Source organism: Eleutherodactylus coqui, chromosome 3 (genome assembly GCF_035609145.1).
Source record: "Eleutherodactylus coqui strain aEleCoq1 chromosome 3, aEleCoq1.hap1, whole genome shotgun sequence".
In the NCBI taxonomy this organism is placed as follows: Eukaryota; Metazoa; Chordata; class Amphibia; order Anura; family Eleutherodactylidae; genus Eleutherodactylus; species Eleutherodactylus coqui.
Window position 1 is genome coordinate 79,381,176 of NC_089839.1, and position 21,284 is coordinate 79,402,459.

A 21,284-nucleotide genomic window follows, 5' to 3' on the forward strand; every position below is an offset into this window, starting at 1 on the left:
TGCGTCACACAGAGTTTTCAGTGCTGCTGAAAATGCGGCTAACTTGGTAATGCATTTTAGACAGCGTTAAATACCCTAGCTACACTACACAAAAAAAAAACCACTACTCACTTAGGAGGCGCCATCCAGGTTTCTCCTGCTATTCTACGGCGCTCCTGCAGCCTTGCTTGCATACTGAAAGACAACGATGAGCGACGGCTTAACGAAAACTGCACGATGTCAGTGCAGTTACACACAAACGATTATCGCTCAAGAGACGGCTTTTGAGCGATAGTCGTTGTGTCCAAATGGGCCTTTACTCATTCTGTTCCCACCAGAGCCCTTTATGGAAGTGAATTATGTAAAAATTTGTTTACAATAAAGTGTATCAATGGTCAAGTCTGAGACCAAAATATCTATGAATAGAGCCCTCTGAAATCGGCTACTGGAGGCTCTTGGCAATATGACGGGCCAGGCTCGTGCATCAAGCGTCAGGGCCATCAAAAGAAGTCTTCTCTGGACATAAACTGTATGGAGTCATGTGTCAGGGAAACTGCGGGTCAATCATGTGATGGTGAAAAGGACATAGCTTTTTACAGTACATCACTTATTACTGATTTATTGCATACTTCCTCAATTATAGATACACGATGGAGGTCTTATTTATTGCCATAACATCATGGGAACCCAAGACACGCCTGCACTCCTAATTATGAAGCATGTAAAGCACACTATAAATCAGCAACAAATTATATTCAAGAAGAAGGCCCAAGACTCATCAGATGATCTCCTGGCAGCTCCAGCCTCTCCTGATGGCCAACAAGAGATTATTACTATAACAATCTCTTTTTGGCAGACCCACGTCTTGGGAATAAACATTAGCTACAAGAGATGAAACATCTATATTATATGGTCTTCTGTGTTTATGCGCACAAGAGCAAATGCTACAAAGATGAAAATCCAAAAAATATGTGATAAGCAAAAAGTACAATACATCAGTGGGATCAGATGAAATACTTATTAGATGGGTCAGTTAATGGATTAATTACTCTAAGAAAATACTATTGCTTAAGACAGTAATAGCATATCTATTTGTATTGCCTTTTATGTCATTAGGTTTGGATACCATTGAAGGGGTTTTGCCCCAGCTTAAAATTGCTTCCCAACCACCCGGTCCTTCCTGGTTGCTGCTCACCGGGACCCGTGACTACAGAAGCCAGTCACGGGCAAAACCAACTGCAACACTGTACGGGGCGACCCACCAATCTATGGCTAGAGCACACAGATCTACCCTTAGGCCTCCCTCACACAGGCGTTTTTATACAACATTTAGCGCTGCTTTTTCAGTGTTAAACGCTGTCAATGTTCCCATTCATTTCTATGGGTTTGCTCACACAAGGCTGAAAACGAATGAATGGGCAGTGTTTAAACGCTACCAAAAACGTGGCACAACTTGGTACCGCACTATTAGCAGCGCTAAACGTCCTAGCTACACTGCCCGAGTTAAAAATAATTAATACTCACCTGACAGGTAATGTCGCTGTCCCCAGGACTTGCAGCCTTCAGAGGTACTTTTGCTGATAATGGAGATTCTAAATTCCCGCCTCCAGTGAGAGATTGCTCTCATTGGCTGAGTCGGCTGAATGACAGCTGGCTGAGCCAATCACAGCCAGTGCTGGATGCGTCCAATCACAGCCCTTCATTCATTGAACGGCTGTGATTGGATGTATCCGGCGCTGGCTCCAATTGGCTGAGTGACAGCCAGCTGAGCCAATCACAGCAATCTGCCAGCTTCACAAGGTCCTGACAGCGGCCCCGGGGAGAGCGGCTTCACCTGCTAGTGAGTATTGATTTTTTTTTTAATCAGCAGCCAAAACGCTGGCATCTGCTGAAACAAGGTGGAATCTGCAGTAAAAGCGCAGAGTTGAAAAACGCTGTGTTTCCGCAAACGTCTGTGTGAGGGAGGCCTTAGGCCTCATTCACACGACCGTATCTGTAAACTGCTGCGGGAGTCGTCCAGCATACTGCGCATGACAGTGTATCTTACTCGTGCGGTCATGTGCAGTGTGCCCATCGTTTTTTTTTTAATTCCCTGCTGTGTTTCATAGCGGGGTTGTGTATAAAAAAAACACCACCCTTACACGATGTATTGTATATGGCCAGCTTTCCATACGCTGCGCACACAAATTTATAGGGCTTACACTGCGTGGTAAGCAGAGAAATAGAGCATGCTGAGATCTATTTCCCGCGCGTATCGACAGGCAGCGTTTTCATGCTAATGTGAATGGATCAATGAAAGTCTATTTATTCTCACTGAATCCATTCTCAGTCATGTGGCTGTGATACATGCCGAAAATACGGTAGTGTGAATAGCACTAACGCCGCATGCACGTGGCCCGGGTCGGATTTCGCATATGGGATCCTGCAACGGAATCTGACCCTGTGCCCGGCCGGTGACCCCTGGGTACCAGTCCGTAGTCTTAATTATCTGTGCTGGGGATATGCCGGCCGGCGCACATGCGCAGTACAGATTATGCCACGCCGTCGCTAGGTGGTGACACGAATCCCGTGACCTTTCAGTAATGATGATTGCAGAAGGGCGGCAGGTTGGACGGCTTCCATGGACTGTAATGGAAGCCATCCGTGCGGAATTCGCACAGAATCGCAGCGTGCTGCGATTTCTCTCCTGCAAGCGGATAATCACAATCAATTTCCACTCGTGTAGAGAAAAATCACATTTTGCCATAGCATGCTATGGTCGGTACTTGCTGCAGAATCTGGAGGCAGACGCCGGCTCCGGATTCTGCAATGCAAATCCAGCGGTGTGCATTAGGCCCAAGACGATTGGGGAGTGGGGGCATGTTCAAGACATAAATTTCTGCATTGCAGAGTCTTCCCACACCCTATGCCGCATTAACTAACAATGAGAAGAAGTACAGCTCTCCTAGGACCTCTTCTAGTAAATCAGGAGCAACTCTCACCGTCCTAGGTGCTAGACAGTCAAATCAATGCCAACTGTGAGTTAGTGTAGATTTGTCTTATAATTTATACAAATCTGCCATGTTGGGTGTGATCCCACCCTTACACTAAGCCTCACCCACTTTTAAGAAAAAAGTGCAAAGGACAGTGGGAAAAAAAAAATGGCAAAAAGTATGGCTTGCGAACATATTTTTGACTTTTTTACGCTAGATGTCTGGCCTAACGCCAAAACTACCCCCCTTTGTCTAAATTCTAAGAGGCCCTGCATATCCAAAAATGTTGTGACAACAATTACTTTGACAGACGGCCTAGCTCTTCCTCATGTCGCCCTCTACTATTACACTGCCACACTGTGACACATACAGCCTGGACTACTCTACCATCTTTTAATAAAATTCTGCTTGGCCCATATTCTGTCTGGCTTACTGATCTGGAAATAGAAAAAGCTGAATAGATTTTTCTTAGCAACCTCAGAGAAAAGGACACTTCAAAAGTCCATGGTACCCCAGTCAATAATCAATGTCCCAGCTCTATATGACAGAAAGGCAAGGTAGCGGAATTGTGATCTTTAGAAGGCTTTGACTCGTAACATCACAAGGAATACCGTAGATGCTTGAGAATAGACCCCTAACATGACAGGCCGCTTCATAACGACCTCGGGCTCCCTTCTTAAAAATCACAACGAGAAAAATAACGAGACGGCTACTTATGTGACAACATTGGAGCAAACATCTCAGCCTACTGTCTACATTTATTGACAACGAGAAGAGCTACGACAAGAAATCTTGTCTCTTGGCCGCCACCAGTCAGACAACATAAAAACCCCTCAAGTATATTGGCTTCAGATCTGTTGTGTCTCCTGAACTGGTACATGCCTGTCCTCGGAAATACATGACATGGAGAGTGCAGTGTAATGACTGGGTCCCCGTGTTAGATGCGGAGGATAGCCTGACGGATGAGAACATGGCTTACAGAAATGGATAATTCAGCACTTGGGAATCGATTAAAACCACATGTTTTATTGATCGATCCTTAACAGTCATAAAAAGTCCATATTCAGAACTCGTACGCCGCCGCTAAACAAGGACTTTTTATGACCAGCGTATTCTAAGGATAGATCAATAAGGGAAGTGGTTGGAATAGTTTTCAGAAGTGCTGGGTTATCCATCTCTTTTACATGCCGCTTTAATACTGGTTTCCATGCTTGACATGCTGGGCCAATTTTTTTATTTTTTCTAAAACAGAACATTTAATTAAAATAAAAACAAATAAAAAAAAGAATTAGATGTGACCGACTTGTCAGAAGATGAAAAAAAAATCAACACCACACAACATGCTGGTGGCAAAGATTAATTACAAAAATCCTGCATTTATCTGCTTAAAAAGAAAATGATATATAGATATATACATATATATATATATATATATATATATATATATATATATATATACACACACACACACATACATACATATATATATACACATATATACATACATACATACATACATACATACACGCACACTTTATACGATACAGATCTGTTAGCAGGCTTCCAGGAAGGACACCGTCATTGCAGTTGAACCACATAATTGTTTTACTTAACGTTGGCATAACTATTTCTGGGCAGTCTTTGAACCGGGAACATAAACCTCCAGTAAAGTCCACCGAGTCAGGTTGCACCAAGGTAACTGTTGGCTCTCAGCCCATCCAACTGTGCCACTGTGGGTTGCCGGGAGGCCAGTTTCTGCCACAGCCTATATGGCACTCACGGGTTTCCTTCAAACAGTTTGGACACTGCTCTGTTCCTAGGCGGATGCTTGTTGCCGCTACACCATTACTTTTCAAGGAAACTGCACTACACACAGTTACTCTCGCAGATGGACTCATTCCTCCTCCGCTTATGCCCTCCCTATGTAGCAATGCCATGGTGCAACACACAGCACTATTACACTGCCCTTACATCAGCATGGAGCCTAGCCTGGAGCCACGCTGATGCCGCACACTTCCTCCTGTAAGCTGGGATCCAGAAAGTATGTGTCCTGGTGACCAGTGACGCTGGCAGGGTTTGGCGGTGCAACCTCATGCAACAGCTGCTAACCATCATTGGCCAAAGGGGCAAAACAGTGTACAGTACAAGTAGAAGGACTCACACAGGGGATACATCAATATAAGCAAATACAAGCATAGAAGGGGTGATTTCCTGGGGCATGACTTATGGGGCAGTGTGTCTTTTCCCACGCTGCTAGATTCAAGTGATGATAGGAGGGCAAGTCCCGTGGTTTTCAAATATAAATCATGGTGCGAAAGAGGGTTGAAAAGTCCCACATGATAAAACACCAGTTCTGCTAACTTAAAAGAGCTGTCCAGTTGTAAACTATTGACAGTCTATCCGCAGGATAAGCTACCAATAGTAGATCAGCAGGGGTAAGCCCCACTTATCAGCTGTTCTCCAACACGATGTGCTTGTACACCGACTTGATCTCAGGAAGCAAACAGCTCTGTTCACATTGCAGTGGCCAGGCTTAGTATTAAAAGCAAAGTTTCCCTTGAAGTGACAGGTTGTAATGGTAAGCCTGGCCACTGCAGAGGGAACAGAGCTGTCTGCTGAATGGAACCGAACAGCCCTGGGCAGCCCCTATTGACTATGATGGGATCCGCCCAATTTCCGTCCGGCTTTTGGACGAAAGAAAAAGCACTAAGAAGTACTGTATATGAAATAAGGAAAGAGAGTGCTGTATCTGAGGAACTGGGCTACACAGCAACCACATCTAAACCCAATAGAGACCACCAAGGTCACTACATGATCAGTAGATATGAGACTTCCTTCTGGGATGTTGCTAAAGCATCCCATGTAACTACGTGTCAATGTTGAGAGACGGCGCCAAATCTACAAAACTGTTCAAGAAAAAGGGTGGCTAATTTTATGAGTATATATTTAGATATTATGTGCAGTCGCCGTTTTAAACAGGTCTCTTCATTGCTATAAGCGTTCCCCTGTTTTACATTCTCTCCCAGTCAGGGCCAGCTTTATCAGTATGCTCATCCGATGCTGCTCTCGCAGTAATTTGAGGCCACCTTCACCTCCGCTACCTTGTTTGTCCTGTCAGTGTTTTGTAGAAGCCTTCCTTTGAGCCTCAGCAATTTTATAATCAGCATGTGAATGTGCCACATATCATCTGCGGATTCACGGGAGGTTATAGAAGATCAGAGGTCTGTGTTCATATATTATATTCTTCATCCAGGATGGGAATTTTAGCTTAATTCAGCGGCGTAGTTGGTTTTAGATTAAAATTTAAAAAAAACTCTGAAATTCTTAAAAGGACCAGAAATCTAAATTATTGATGTCCCCTTGCCAAATGAATAAATAAAAAGGATAGTCTATTTTAACTATTTAAAAGGTCTTGTCCTCTGTCATTCTCCTAGTCAGTTGATGTACAGAATGCAACTGAATTTCCTCAGGGTGGGAAAGTCCATGCAATGTCTACCAAAGTGCAAGCCAAGTCTTGCTGAAATGTGCCAATACGCCAGGAGTCAGCAACCTGTCGATTGCTGATAGATCCCACGTAAAGCATAGGCCAAGTGCAACCTTCGACTCTATATGCGTCGTCGAAATGCAAAGGAGATCAAAAGTGGCGTAGATGTCTCAATCAATCTCCATCTAGAAGAGGGTGAGAATCTGGTAACAGAACTCGAGTTTTATGCTGCTGTGAGGTAGGATGGGTTAGCCAATCAGCAGTAAACTCCAGCATCATGTGACTTCTTACAATTTTTTTTATAAACCAGTAGCATATTTAGCGGATGAGATTGGTGATGAGAAGTCCAGTCCTGAATGATGAGCCAGATCAGTTGGCTCAGCTGACCAAAAAGAGAACACTCTTACAGCACCTGAATGGCTCTTCGTTACAGGCTGTTGTGTCGAGAAGCGGGCAGAACAGTGGAGAAGCAGCCCCTCCCCTCTTTTCATGGTAGAGGTCATACGCCATACTATGAAGGGAGGTGGCAGGGCTGCCTGTCTACTCGTTCTGCCGCCCCACCCGGCTTCTCGTCTGTACAAAGGTATATTAGAGGGCAGAACAGCTTGAGCAAACATTGAATTCCAATATAAGAGCCATTAAAAGAGCCACTTTAGGCCCACTGACTGGTTCCGGTTCACATGAAGGTCATAGATCTGGGTTTTCGTGTACGGCCTATCACTATAGGAGATACTGGAGGAGAGGACCATGGAAACAGGGAAAAGGCCCTTTTACACAGAACGATTAATTCAAAAAAATAGTTTAAACGAGCAAAGATGGACGATACGTTCGGTGTAAACGCAGCCAACGATCAAATGACGAAAAGTTTGCTTTCTCTGTATTTTATGCAGGCATGCAAATCATTGTTGGCTCGTTTACAGATCGTTCAGTTAAAATACCGAACTTCAGTTGTTCTTATTCACAATATGGGGAATGTTGCGGCTCCTCAAAATTGTTTATTCCCAGGTTGCCCCTGGATACGTCCTGTAGGCATTCCAGCGCTACAGGCCAGGCTTGCTCAGTAGGAATGACCAGGGACGGCTTTTCTTCTATTCAGCTTTCGAGGACGGATTACTGACCAATAGCAGGGAAGCGCTAAGTGGGGACCTGCACAGGAAGTACAGAGCAGGGAATTGTGGTAAATAGAGTTTCAAGCTGCATGTCAGCAGATATGCGGAAGCCATCTTGGGAAATAGCGATGCAGGAAAATATCAAAAATTGAGGACAGGATAAGGCGGCTGTATGATTTATACATGTAACCAGCTGTGCATAAACATGATGCAAACACCTTTCAGATTTGGAATTTTTGACAATTCACTTCACAACCGGAAAACCCCTTTAAGATGTATTGTCCATAATCCATCACATGACTTCAGCAGCCAATAACTGGTGCATATTTTTACGTGACTACGCAGAATGCCACCACAGCTGTACGCAACGATCACGTGGTGTACATATTCTACAAAAACCATGTAATCTTTAATAAATAAATCTTTAATAAATGTAATCTTTAATAAAACTTCTACAACTTTAACATACTTTGTGTTTGAATCCCAGTTTTTTTAAATCACGGCTTGTTGTCGATACGTTATTTTGGGGAACACTGTCTGTTGCACAATTATTTTGGAGGCCATTATGAGTTGTACTTTGGATGCACTGGGCAGAACAGCAGGCACAGTATTAAAGGTAGAAGCAGCAGGTCATTGCTGGAGCACCGGGATGGAGAGTTTGTGCTGAGAAGATGAGGAGTGGGTACAAAGATGAGGAACTTAAGACGTCTGGGCAGCATTCATTGCAGAGATGAGTTGTAAGTGAAAGTAGTGTTATGGTGGTCTGGGCCAAATGGAGACAATAAGGAAAGAGAATGTCAATAAGAGATGTTACCTGTGTGTCACTGAATATAATTGTTTTGTATTTAGTTTGCAACTACATCTGATTAATTTTTATTTTTCTGTATGTTCAGTAGCGCTGCATTTAATTTAGAAAGTAATATGCATTATCCATCCAGGGACAGTGGGGCAGATTTACTATGGAAAACGCACCAGAAAATGATCTTACACACTTTGTATCACACTTATGGTATGTTTTAGAAGCTTTTTTAGCCAAAATATGCCCTCTCTCGACAAAACGTGGCAAAGTTTTATTGCAAAATCTGCCATAAGACTAAGCCAACTAATGGATGATATAAATGTAGACTAGACAGTCTAAAGATGGTGAGATGTATCGCCTAGCAGAGCCACTGTGATAAAAATAGTCAAATTGTCTGAAAATGCACCAAGTTTGAACGGTCTACTATTATTGCACAGTATTAGTAAATCTGACCCAGTTTCTTTTAATGGGGTCCAAGTTATATATATATTTTAGTTAGCACTCCCCATGCTCACAACATAATAAAATATCTTATACTTACCTCTTCCAAATCCCTGTAGCTTCATACTCTGTGTCGAGTCCATTTATAGGCTGCAGAGACAGGCTGTGAAGGAAACGTTGCAGACTGCTGCAGCCAATCACAGGCCTCGGTGCTCAAATGCTGAGGTCTGCGATTGGCTACAGTAGCCTGTGACATTCCATACATAGGCCGACTGCAGCCTGCAAACACAGTGTCAGAGGGGATTGAGTTGTGATGCTGGAGTTGCAGCGTAGCCAGGAGAGGCGAGTATAGGCTGTTCTAGATGCTTAGGCATGGGGTGCACTATTCTTGTTTTTCATTTTAGCTGGGACAACCCTTTAAAACCCTAGTAGCATCCCTGAAAGCTTTCAAGTCATTACCTCTATGGCCCAGTTATAACTGGGTACTAAATGATCTCAGAAGACTGCCAAGTAGAACAGTGCACATCCTCTTTACGCTTTCCTTCCCCTGCTACATGCCATTTACCATTCTGCCACATTTTTTTCAATCCACTGCCCTTGACACACTGATTGACAGCTTTTCCTGTATACATGTTCATACAAGGGGAGCCGCCAATCACCGCATGCGGTAGGAGAAGCCGGGCCCACAGCCTCAATATGTAACGGAGCTGAATTTATTCAGCTTTTCACTTAAAAACACAGCAGAAAAACCTAAATATTACTGAGCTCTACATGCCGCCTTTATAATTACAGAGCGATTCTGAAACCTGCAAAGAGGAGGCACATTCATTTTATGTAGAAGGGTCACATGTAGTAGTTAAAGGGAACCTCCCACCTCCCTATAACAGCAAAGTTATAGTGCAGTTAGGGCGGTGACAGGGAGCCAGGCGATGCAATATTTTTTTGTATACTCACCAGCTCCCTGGCTCTCGTATAAAAAAAAAATGTAATAAAGAAAATATTGGGTGGTTTCACATCTGCATCTGAACTTTCAACTTATTCATTATAGATGCAGTTGAAAACACCAGGAGAAAAACCCAGGCAGCCGGGCTGAAAGCTGGCGGACGTCATTATAGTCAATGGCGTCTGCTCAGCGCTGTTTAGTCTCGTCCAGAGATGGAACCGTTCAGCCACAGGCATTTCTCTTACATGCTTCCCGAACGGAGCAGGAAAGAGGAATCCCCAAAGTCCTGTAACAGGTTCGTCATTTAGGGCGGGTGTTTTAAAAACTCTTCTGGACGCCTGCATCAGAATAGTGTGGATCGGCCATCGCTGGTAAGTAACGCCACTGACTTTGCATTACACTCCAATGACGTTGCGGCACAATCTCCCATTAGTACTGCCTCTCGGATATAGCCACTGTGGAGAAGCAATAGTCTGGAAGTCTTTTAGCCAAAAGTACTATCCTACTGGAGGAAGAATCTAGCGGAGACATTAAATACATATGAAGGTAAGGAGAAGAAAGGAAGACCCTGCCATCAGTTGACATGAATGACGACCTGGATGAAACCAGGACCAGGGGTGTAACTATAGGGGGATGCGGTTTCTACGCGGCTCAGGACCCTTAGAGGGCCCATAAGGCTTCTCTTCTCCATATAGGAAGCCTAGTAGTACTATGAATAAAGCATTATAGTTGGAGGCCCTGTTACAGGATTTTGCATTGGGGCCCAGAAGCTTCATGTTATCCCTCTAACCTGGGCTGCTGCAGTGGTCCTGCATGCTGTATTCAGCCCAGTCCTTAGTGTACAAGGGTCTTACATGGTTTCATTTTCATAAACCATTTTTTACCGGACTCTACTCATGAATGTAATGTTATCTTGATTTCCTTCAAAATGTAAATCTTAAAAACAACATTAGAGTAATCAAAAGGATTCTGAAAGAAAACATGTTACTTCTTGTAGCAGCAAGATGAAAGGAAAACCTCCAAAAAAGAAGCACGTAAAAAAGGCCCAAAATAAGTGCAGTAAATGATTAAAAAAATGATTAAGTGACTTCTGTAATGAGATACTGTATCATAGCTTGAATTGGCAGACTGACAGAAACAACGCTGACCCTCATCTTAACACGGCCTATTTTGGAACTAAGGATGCAACGATTTTTGGGGAATTTTCAGCTCCACTTTTCAAAAGCTATAACTTTAATTTTTATGTTGACATGACTAGACAAGGGGCTGTAGTTTAATTATAAAAGTGATCAAATAAACCATATTCACCCCCAAAATTGTACAGCCTTTTTTTAGGAGGCGAAATGAATAAAGACAGCATGTTTTGGTCAGTTTTTTTAGCTTTTTGAGGGGCTTGCTATGCAGGATAAAAAGCGTGTTTATTTTATTGCTACAGACGCTACAATACCAAAAGGGTGTTTACATTTTATTTTATTTTTTTAAAGCAAAGAGGGCAGAGTGCGCAAAAGTTTATATTCATACACACACACACTTTTTTTGTTATTTTTATTTAATTTCTTACATTTTTTTGTCCCTGTAGCTGTGATAATAGGATGATACATGTATCATCACTAATAATAGCGATTGTAGGCGAGGGCATACCTGGACACCATTGTTTGGCATCCGGTTGCAATGGCAACCCATCAGCCCTATGTGATTACATAGTAGAGTGCCAATGAGGTCATAGAGGGAGCGCCCCTCCCTCTGTGAACACTTTACATGCCGCAATCAACATTGATTGCAGCACGTAAGGGGTTAACAGTGGGGTAATTGTGCTCTTACTGATCCCCGCTGTTGCATCTGTCAGTCACAGCCAGCTCACACAGAGTATGCCGTGGGCTCAAATTCTGAACTTGTGCCATCCATAGGACGCAAATGTATACCCTAAAGGAGGGAACTGCTTACCAGCCAGAGCGTACATTTACACCTTTAGGCAGGAAGGGGTTACAGGGGTTCTAATATATTTATTGCATAAATTATAAAATTAACAATGTATTCCATTTACATGGTGTGAAAAAACGATCCATCTACGAGATATTACATTTATATACACTGCCTATAACATGCATGTCTAGCTAATGAGCTGTGTGCTTGAGGACACATGATTACTCACTCACGCATACTTGCAAAAGGATTTTCAACTTTTTGGCCTTTTTGAGAACCGGTTTTTTACCAAAAAGTAGGTGGGTCTAGCAAAAGGGGGAGTGGTCTCCATTGGCTTTTCAGCTTGACTATAATTTATGCCAAAAGCTGGCATAAATACATGTCAGCGCACAGCTAGCATGGAGTTCACAGTCTGGCACACGGTGCAGCCAGACATGTGCACACGTATTAAGAGGACTCAGACCTACTTATAAAACACGGCTTTTTCATGAATTCGCTTTCTGATGTCTCTTACTGGTAATTAGTGTCTTGGAAAAAAATAAAAACCCCATGGGAGTTCTTAGCCGTCCATGTTGGGGTTAAGTAAGTGCATATCATTATTTTCATGAATCCAAAATCAGGTCTATAAAAAGACAGAAAATGCAGAAATACATGTGGCTGTAATGAGGAGCATTAACAGCTGACATTTGATCAAGGTACTCTAAAAGAAGCAGATGGGTCATAGACCAAAGCACATGAATAAGGGGATTATGCAAAGCTGAACAGACTCAATGAGCAACAAAACAGTGTTGATGACAGAGACAATTTCATTACTTTTTCATCCGCTCGTCAATTAAGCATTTCACAATTGTACAGTCTGGGTACAATCCTAATTGCAGCGTACAATTTCTCAGTATGAGTAACACTTGATTACATGCAAGCATTAACCTTACGTGGCACCTCCAGCTCTGGGTCATAGTGGCAATGCATACACTTCAGCCCTTGAAAGAAGTCGTTCTACTGCAAAACTCGGCATGCAGTTCCATCTCAGCAGATATACATATGATTAGAGCTGCGGTGTGATTAATGAACGGTCTGGCCACTTGAGGCCATAAAAGTGGTTCCCCCCTTGGCCTATAAAAGACTCTCAGAGGCTCCTTGTATGTAGTGACCTCTCATTTCGCTTGTGTGGAGCTTGTTGACCACTAGACGCCTCTACAACGCAATCAAAGAGATTTTACCCAGTTAACAGTTTGATGGGGGGCACATTATTGGCATGCGAGATACTGGATGGTCGCATCGATGAATTGCTGCCACCTTGGCCGTTCTGACCAGACTGTTAGCAGGTGTTGGGACCAGTGGATGTGTGAGGGCACGCACAGGCGGCTACTGAGCTCAGGATGCCCGCTCACAGACCACGAGAGGATCGTTTGATCGTCCAACAACCATGAGCACCTCCAAGTGTTTCATCGTCCGCCTTCCAGAGACAGGTGGTGCCATTGTTACAGCCCCTGTGTCTGTTGGAACCATAACCAGATGCTTGGCTAAAAGACATTTGGTCTCATGGCGCCCATTACATGTAATGCCTTTCACACCAACTGTCACCCTCATTTGGTGTCACAAACGGCGCAAGTGGACTACTAAGGAGTGGTTGTCTTCAGCAACAAATCCAGGCTTAGCTTCGGCACCGACGACGGCAGTCTTCTTGTCTGGAGACCGCGGAGTGAGCACCTCAATCCTGCTTTTGCTCTAGAGTGGCACAATGCCCCCACTGCTGGTGGGATGGTCTGGGGGGCATTGCATACGACAGTCGCTCACCCCTAGTAGTCGGACAAGGGACAATGACAGCTCAGTGATATGTTAAAGACATCCAGCAGCCCACTTGTATTGTCTCCCAAGGCGGCTGCACATAAAAAGGATGCCACAGGAATGCCTCTACAAAATTGCCATATGCCCGCCCATATCACATCTTGTATCCAAGCTAGAGGCAGCCCAACAGGTTACTAGGGTCTCATTGCCCACCCATATCACATCTTGCATCCAAGCTAGAGGCAGCCCAACAGGTTACTAGAGCCTCAATGCCCACCGATATTACATCTTGTATACAAGCTAGAGGCAGCTAGAGGCAGTACAACAGGGTACTAGAGCCTCCTTGCTCACCCATATTACCTCTTACATCCAAGCTAGAGGCACCAAACAGGGTACTATTGCTTCTTTGCCCGCCCGTATCACATCTTGTATACAAGCTAGAGGTGGTACAACAGGGTACTATTGCTTCTTTGCCCGCCCGTATCACATCTTGTATACAAGCTAGAGGTGGTACAACAGGGTACTAGAGCTTCCTTGCCCATCTTGCACCCAAGCTATAGGCAGTATAACTAGAGTTTCCCTAGAACAGGTCAGTTCTCCACAATAAATGATCCTTTTGCTCTGATATTGTAATCACTTACTTATATCAACATTACAATCACACAGAGAAAGTTTCTTTTGATTCCAGCAACTTTTTCCAGGTGTTTGATTATTTGACAATGACTGTATTATGTACATGTATAAGCCATAGCATTAAACCCACCTGCCTAATATTGTGTAGATGCCTTATGTAACCAAAACAGCTCTGAGACATGGATGCCACAAGCCTGGCCATGGATATATTATAATCCCTCACGGCAATTATTCACGCGGCTATCTGTTTTGCCGCTTTATTCCCAGAAGCACAAGTCATTTTTATGAAGGGCTTTAACTCCGTGATGGATCCAGATATATTTTCCTCTGGCTCGTCGGGTGTTGGGTCTTCGCTTGCCTCTTTACTAACTGAAGTTGGTTTGTTGGATATTTGGAGGATGAAGAACTCAGGAGTCAAATAATATACCTGTCATACTCCACAATTTAACACACTTTCTATAATAGATTATACATTTGGCTTGTTAGGCCTGGTCTCTGATATTGAAAACATTCCACATCTACCCAGAGGTATCTCAGAGGCTAGTCGTGTTTTGCAGACCTTTGGAGGGATTGGGCGACAAATGGGCTGTAAAGGCCTGCATAAGAACCATAGTACCAATGATCGTATTCCAGACCAATTTCAGATATTTGTAGCAACACATAGGGAGATCTACGATAGGGCGCTGGTTTGGGATACTCAAGGTTTACCTGAGGGGGCGCCTCCAGTCCTACATTTCTTTTGTTAAATGAGCCTCACCAGAGGTCTTAGGCCAATATAGGCAAGCAGAGGAAGTTTTTATACTTGACCCTACTGCATCTAATAGAGATACTTGGCCATCACTTTGGAGATACTATTTGCACATATTAAAGGATAAGGCCTCTTGGAAGCTATTCTTTACCAATCTCATTTGAATTGGGGAATCAGTCCAGTAAACTGTTAGTCAAGCCTGCTCTGTTCCACCTGATTTACAGGTACGCGCCTCACAGAACTTCGTAATATCTGATTCTAGAACAGTTTTCCACCTTCTATCAAAAATTATATGACTCTAGAATTGCATATATATGCCAGCAGATTTGGGGCTTCTTCACACAACTGTTTGTGCACGCAAAATCCGCAGGTGCTAAACGCGTAGAACAGAAGCCATTGATTTCAATGGGTTCCTTCTCATGAGTACAGTTTGTGTTTGCATTGCGTGCAGAGAAAAAAGTAGGACCTGCTCTATTTTCCTGCATTTTGCTCTGACAATAAAGCCTCTTGCCATTCAGATCTGGTAGTTGGCCCTAGAGAGGTCGGTATAGGTCTTAAGGTGCATGATATGGCCCTGCTTTTGGCGAACCCAAGAGTCACCGCACCCAGAGCTAGGACGCCATAGCACATTTCTCTGGACTCATTAATTGGCAAAAATCTAATAATATGCCACTAAATAGATTTAATTGTGGGTGATCAGCGGAATTGTGTAACTGCAAGTGGTATCACAATATAAATACCTTGGCGTAAATATTCTCAAAGACTGCTCCAGCTCCTATAACACCAATATTTGTCCTCTACTGTCCCTTCTAAGTTCATGGTCTGGAAAGGATTCCTAATATCTGTACATGGCAGAATTAACTTATTTTACCCAAAGTATTATATCATGCAGATACCTGAGAATTATATCATCCCGATACCTGAGAATTATATCATCCCGATACCTGAGAAATTCTTCACTTTAGCCAACTCACTGATCGCTCCTTGTCTGGTCTGCTGTACAATGCAAACTTTAATAGTCTGCGTTGCGTAGAGGTAAAGAGGATCCTGGGGCAGCACTCCCAGATTTCTATCTATATTATTTGGCGGGACACCTGTGATACCTTTCAAGCTGGGTCTCTGATTGTCCATTACCGAATTCAGATCATTTAGATTATGTGCTAAATGTATCTACTCTATGGTCAGTACCAGAGGGCGTTCCACTGCGCACTTTACTCCCTCTCCGTAGGCTATTGGCGAGAACAATCAATGGTATTCACTTCACCTGTCAGTAGTTTTAATGTCATGGATGATTGGCGTATATTAGCTGTAAAACATTTACATACTGCATTATTGTACAAGCAAGCATGTAGGTTCTTTTAGAGGCTTTCACACTTGACCAAGGGTTGCTCAGTGAATGGAGGCGGAGTAGGTTGGAGATGGCTTTCAGTTGCCATTCACAGTAAACAGGCAGCTGTAATTAAACGACTGCCTTTTTACACGGGACGATCGTCATTTGATTGTTATGCCTGCCAAAACTGAATGAGTAAATAAATTACCATTCGCTGTTCAGTCGCTGGTGAAATTCACAATGAACGATCCTTCAGATTTGCATGATCTAGCGATAGTCTGAACGATAATTGTTCTGTGTAAAATGGCCCTAAAAGTTGCTCCCTACCGCCTACACCATTTTTACATCTAAGGAATATGCAGAAAGCTTTGCTGAAGGCTTCCCGATAAACATGTCTTTTGCATCCCCAATTGGCAGGTTTGCTACAGCAGCATGGGTTGCATTTGATGCTGGCACAGAAACAAGTTGCTTTTACCTGTCCCACCTACGATATCAATAGGTATAGTAGCAGGGCTACACTGTCACCATTGTACACCATACAAGTATGGCTTCTGGAAGTAGTACAATCTGACAGCTTTAGAAAAGGGATATAAATGTATTGTAAGACAGGGGGTCTGGTGGATTCTCCTGTAGTCAGAAAAATGCAATACATATGGCTTGGGCACATAAATAAATGTGCACCACTTCTGCCCCCTGGTGGCAGCTATTTTTTTAAGACATAAATAATACATTATCACTGAATGCTTAATATAAACAATATAAGTTGGCAGAAGTAAATATAAAAAATTAATACTTTATCAGCATTCAGTAGGATGTTTTTGCTGAATGGACAGAAAAGTATAAAGACCGTGCGAGGGGGAATTTTCTGCTCACAGAAATCATAAAACAGCAATATAATAAATTGTATATTTATATTAAAAAAACACACTATTATATTATATATATACACACACACACACACATACACACACACACACACACACACACACACACACACACACACACACACACTATACATACATACATATATACACACACACATACATACATACACGCACACACGCACACTAAAATAAATATGGGAAGACTCTTAATTAAAGCAATGAAGGCTGAAGCAGAACCGCACAGTCGTGTTCTAGACACTAAATATTTGCAAAATACTCAACGTAGAATAAACCAGAATACGGAAGGAAGATTATCAGGTTAAGCTTCTCATATTTAATACACATATCCACACAAATGTAGACTAACTGCCTCCGAGTCCCAGGCACCCGTCTACCCAACTAAATACAGCTCGACGTCATAGTTTATTTAGGAGATGAGAGTAACTGCTGGGACACAGAATCTCAATCAGTTAATCAAGATGAAAGGCACAAAAGTAATACAAGGACAGTCTGCTGCTTCCCAGCGAGCCAATGACCATCCCCATGTAATGTCATTATATTTGTGAGTGCTCTTCTCTGTCTCAGGAGTTTCCAGTCCATTTATGTCATTCTGTTTGTCTGTTACTCCTTAGATTGTAACCACAAAGCAACTGAATCATAAGCTGCTAATTCTACAAAAAACACATTGATTCTCTCTTAATTCTGAGAGTCGCAGATAAAAGGCTGACTATATATAGTAGTACTTGGCACCAGTATTGTGCTACTGCTGCTATGTGGGACCAGGCTCTTATTACTAGTCCATTGCAACGACTAAATTTACCACATTCCCTTTAACAAACTGCCCCTATGGGTAGGGATATACGTGGCAGAAAAATCCCCCAGTGGATTTCACCCCGCTACACTGCACAGTGTGAAATCTGCAGCAGAAATGGACATGCTATTGGGTAAAGAAACTCCGCATGGACATATTCAACAGCAGGCCTATGAGATTTGTTAAAATCCCGCCGCCTTTAGGCGCCCTGCACACGGGCAGAAATTCTGCAGAATTTCCGCCCGTACCCGCCTGCATAGGATTGCATTGCAAAACGCAATCCTATGCCGACGGCCGGGATTTGTCCGTGTGAAAACACGCGGAAAACAAATCGTGGCATGTTCTATTTCTGTGCGGGTCTCGCAGAGGCATGCTGGCTCCGCTCTTCGCATGTGCCAGCAGCCGGCGCATAGCAGGAACAGAAGATGCTGGGAGCAGGTGAGCCGCAGGCCTCTGCAGGGGCAGGGGTACGCATCCCGCTGCAATCTGACCGTCTGCAGGCGGCCTTACTTCACTGTGGGTTTCCCAGCAGTAAATCTATAAAGAAAATCCACAGCATTTCTGGAACGTTTGACCGCACCCTTCACACCATGTTTAAGTCCTATGCATATATGCTGGGAAAATCTCTCAATGCATACATGAAATATATCCATAGGGGTGCCTCCATCCGATGACGAAAAAGAAAACCCACTCCCCCACCCCCGTCCCCAAAAAGCACTCTTTTGGCCTATAATGCATTACCACACGTTTTTTGCTACAGTATTGCAAAAAAAAAGAAAAAAAACATGCTGCACGGTACTTTTATTTACGATTGGACTCAGCGTGCAATACAGTGGTATACATCAGAGCCTCCATCGGCAGTGTACGTCAAGACTTACCGAAATAAGGGAGGTTTAACATATGCACCTGGGGTTCCACTTACCTGCTCTATTCAGGGAGCAGAAAAGGAAAATCTGTATAGTCGTCTCAGGACGGAACCAAACCGCGCCAAAAAGACCCCATTGACTATAATTGGGTCTGTTGGGCTTGCACTCAGCTGCCTGGCTTTTATACCTCCTGTGAAAGGCTCAAACGTACCATGTACAGTGCCTTAGGCCGCAGGCACATGGCTGTAATGCAAGTTGCGATCAAGACACTTGGGTACAACTTGCATCGGACATCACAAGGTCACTCGTCCATGCGCTGTACGATATGCACGGACACTGCATGGTGATAAAGATTGCATGTGCTATTCTCATCCGTAAGAACAGATGGGAATAGGACAGGTCATGAGGTTTTACACGTGGACCATTGCTCCATGTAAAAAAATCACGCATGTGAACTAACCTCCTAGACTACAACGGGCCGCGTGCAGTCTGTGGAATCACATCCGTGTGCCTTTAGCCTTATACATACTTTCTGGTCTTGATTAAGACCACAGAAATGGACAGCTTATTATTTCTCATAGGCATCAGCTGCTGAGAACATACAAGTGATCTCATTGGAATCTGCACAGTGCAGCCACTAGCCAACCAGACTGTTACATACTGGGCACTAATAAAGGTTTGGGGAATGACAGAAGTCCTGCTGGATCCTACTCATCCGCAGTATTTATGACAATGGTTAACCTTTTCATATGGAGAGAAGCATAATAATAACCATCTTGGATTCATATTCCCTTATATCCGTTCCTAGCCGGTTACTCACATGTTTTGGGTCAGCTGTTGAGGCCGGGGGCTCCAACTCTATTGTCACAGGGCCATCATTCTGTATGTGTACTTGCATGTAAGCTCCAAACGTGCCATCTGAAAAGAATAAAAGGAAAGTGACTCTTCGTTGTTATCAAGAATTATAAAGCGGGCCCTTTTATTTTTTATAACGAGCTATCGGTGACATCACTCGCTCGTTCAGAAGAGAATGGGCTCGTCTGCAAGGACCGGAAGGGATTCCTTTCTTTAAATGGAATTCTGAAAAGAAGATTAGAATTGACCCGCATGTAGCGCATCTGAGCGCTAAGGATGCTTACCTAGGGACTTATCTACTGGTGATTAAGGTGTTTATTTACAATATATGATAACAAATATGACCAACTGTTAATTTCTGAGCAGCGCCAAGACCAGCAATGATACTTTTTAACTTTTATTTTTGCATTGTTCCACATCACCATCTAGTGTCAAAGTGATTAAACTGCATGTAATGAGGATAATGTGGTAAAGGATGAAGCCCATCACCTGTTTGTGAACCCACAATAACTGCAAGATAAATACAAAAAGCACCACGTAGTGCAGGTAACACGGAGGTAATGTCAGGAAGAAGGAGGAAGCGCTCACTGGAAGCGCTATCCACCGAGCGCCAGCATTGATATGAATGAGGCAGCTGCAGCCTTTACGCCGTGGGAGGTCCAGGATCATAAAGTAGAAATACAGTGAAGAATGGCGCTGCTGTCCAGAAGGGCAGGAGAAGATCTGGAACTTGGACAGTCCTTATAAAACCTTGGGCTATGCAACATTCCAAGGTTCAGCCTCAGATTTCCGTGGCAGCTGCAGTGTGAACATGCCCGTAGTCTGCTTCAACAATCTAAAAAAATATTTAACCCCTTTAGCAGCACACCCGGCAAATCTCCTAAAAATCAGTGTTGAAATATGCTGAGGACTGCCTAAACCTGCCACTGAAGGGGTTAAACCATATTCCCACCTTTAAACATCAATCTGCAGTTTACATACAGAATGATTCTAAAAAAGTAATTTTATCTTCCACGGATCCCAAGTTACATACAGAACTGCATTCACAACTCGGCAGCCTTCAGAGCTGAAAATTTCCCAGCATTCCTTGCAGGCTTGAGATCCAGGGATTTAAACCACGAACTATACAGTAAGCTGGAGGAGTAAGGTAGTTCTCCGTGACTTTTGATATTGATCACCTAATGTCCGAATAGATTATCAATAAACATTTGGCAGGAGTCCGGCACTCGGAATCGCCACCGAATAACTGATCTCTGGATCCGCTGTCAGTGTGAACAGCACTGGGGGCAGATAGCGCTATCCATATTGCAGAGGCCCAGTTTGGTACTGAATTCAATGGGAGCTGTGCCTGTAAAACCAAACCAGGCGGCTGCAATGTTAACAGTGCTATTTGCTTCCAGAGCTGTCCACACCAACAGCGGACCTGGAGATCAGCAGATCGGTGGTGATCCCGAACGGCGGACCCCTGCTGATCAACTATTGATAACCTATCCTGAAGGTAGGTCATAGTAAAAGTTACGGAGAACCCCTTAAACTAACTCTTCTACTGCACTAGATGAGCTAGATAAGTAGGGCATTTAACAAGAAGCTTGCCAAGTGTTTCTAGGGGTGACCAGCAGATTTGTGAATTCAATTCTGGGTATTAAGCGAAGTTTTACCTTCTTGTTCCCCCGCCATACTGCGCTCCCCTCACCTCCCAATTCTTTGCGGTATCAGTGC

At 43.5% G+C, this 21,284-nt stretch overlaps 1 protein-coding gene across 1 annotated transcript in view; it reads right to left on the bottom strand.

The window, feature by feature from the left end:
• DTD1 (D-aminoacyl-tRNA deacylase 1) overlaps nt 1–21,284 on the bottom strand; it is a 102,588-nt gene that overhangs the window by 66,144 nt on the left and 15,160 nt on the right. The window contains exon 4 of the mRNA XM_066595770.1: nt 19,531–19,628. Coding sequence (XP_066451867.1) covers nt 19,531–19,628 — 98 coding nt within the window. The remainder of the gene's footprint in view (nt 1–19,530; nt 19,629–21,284) is intronic.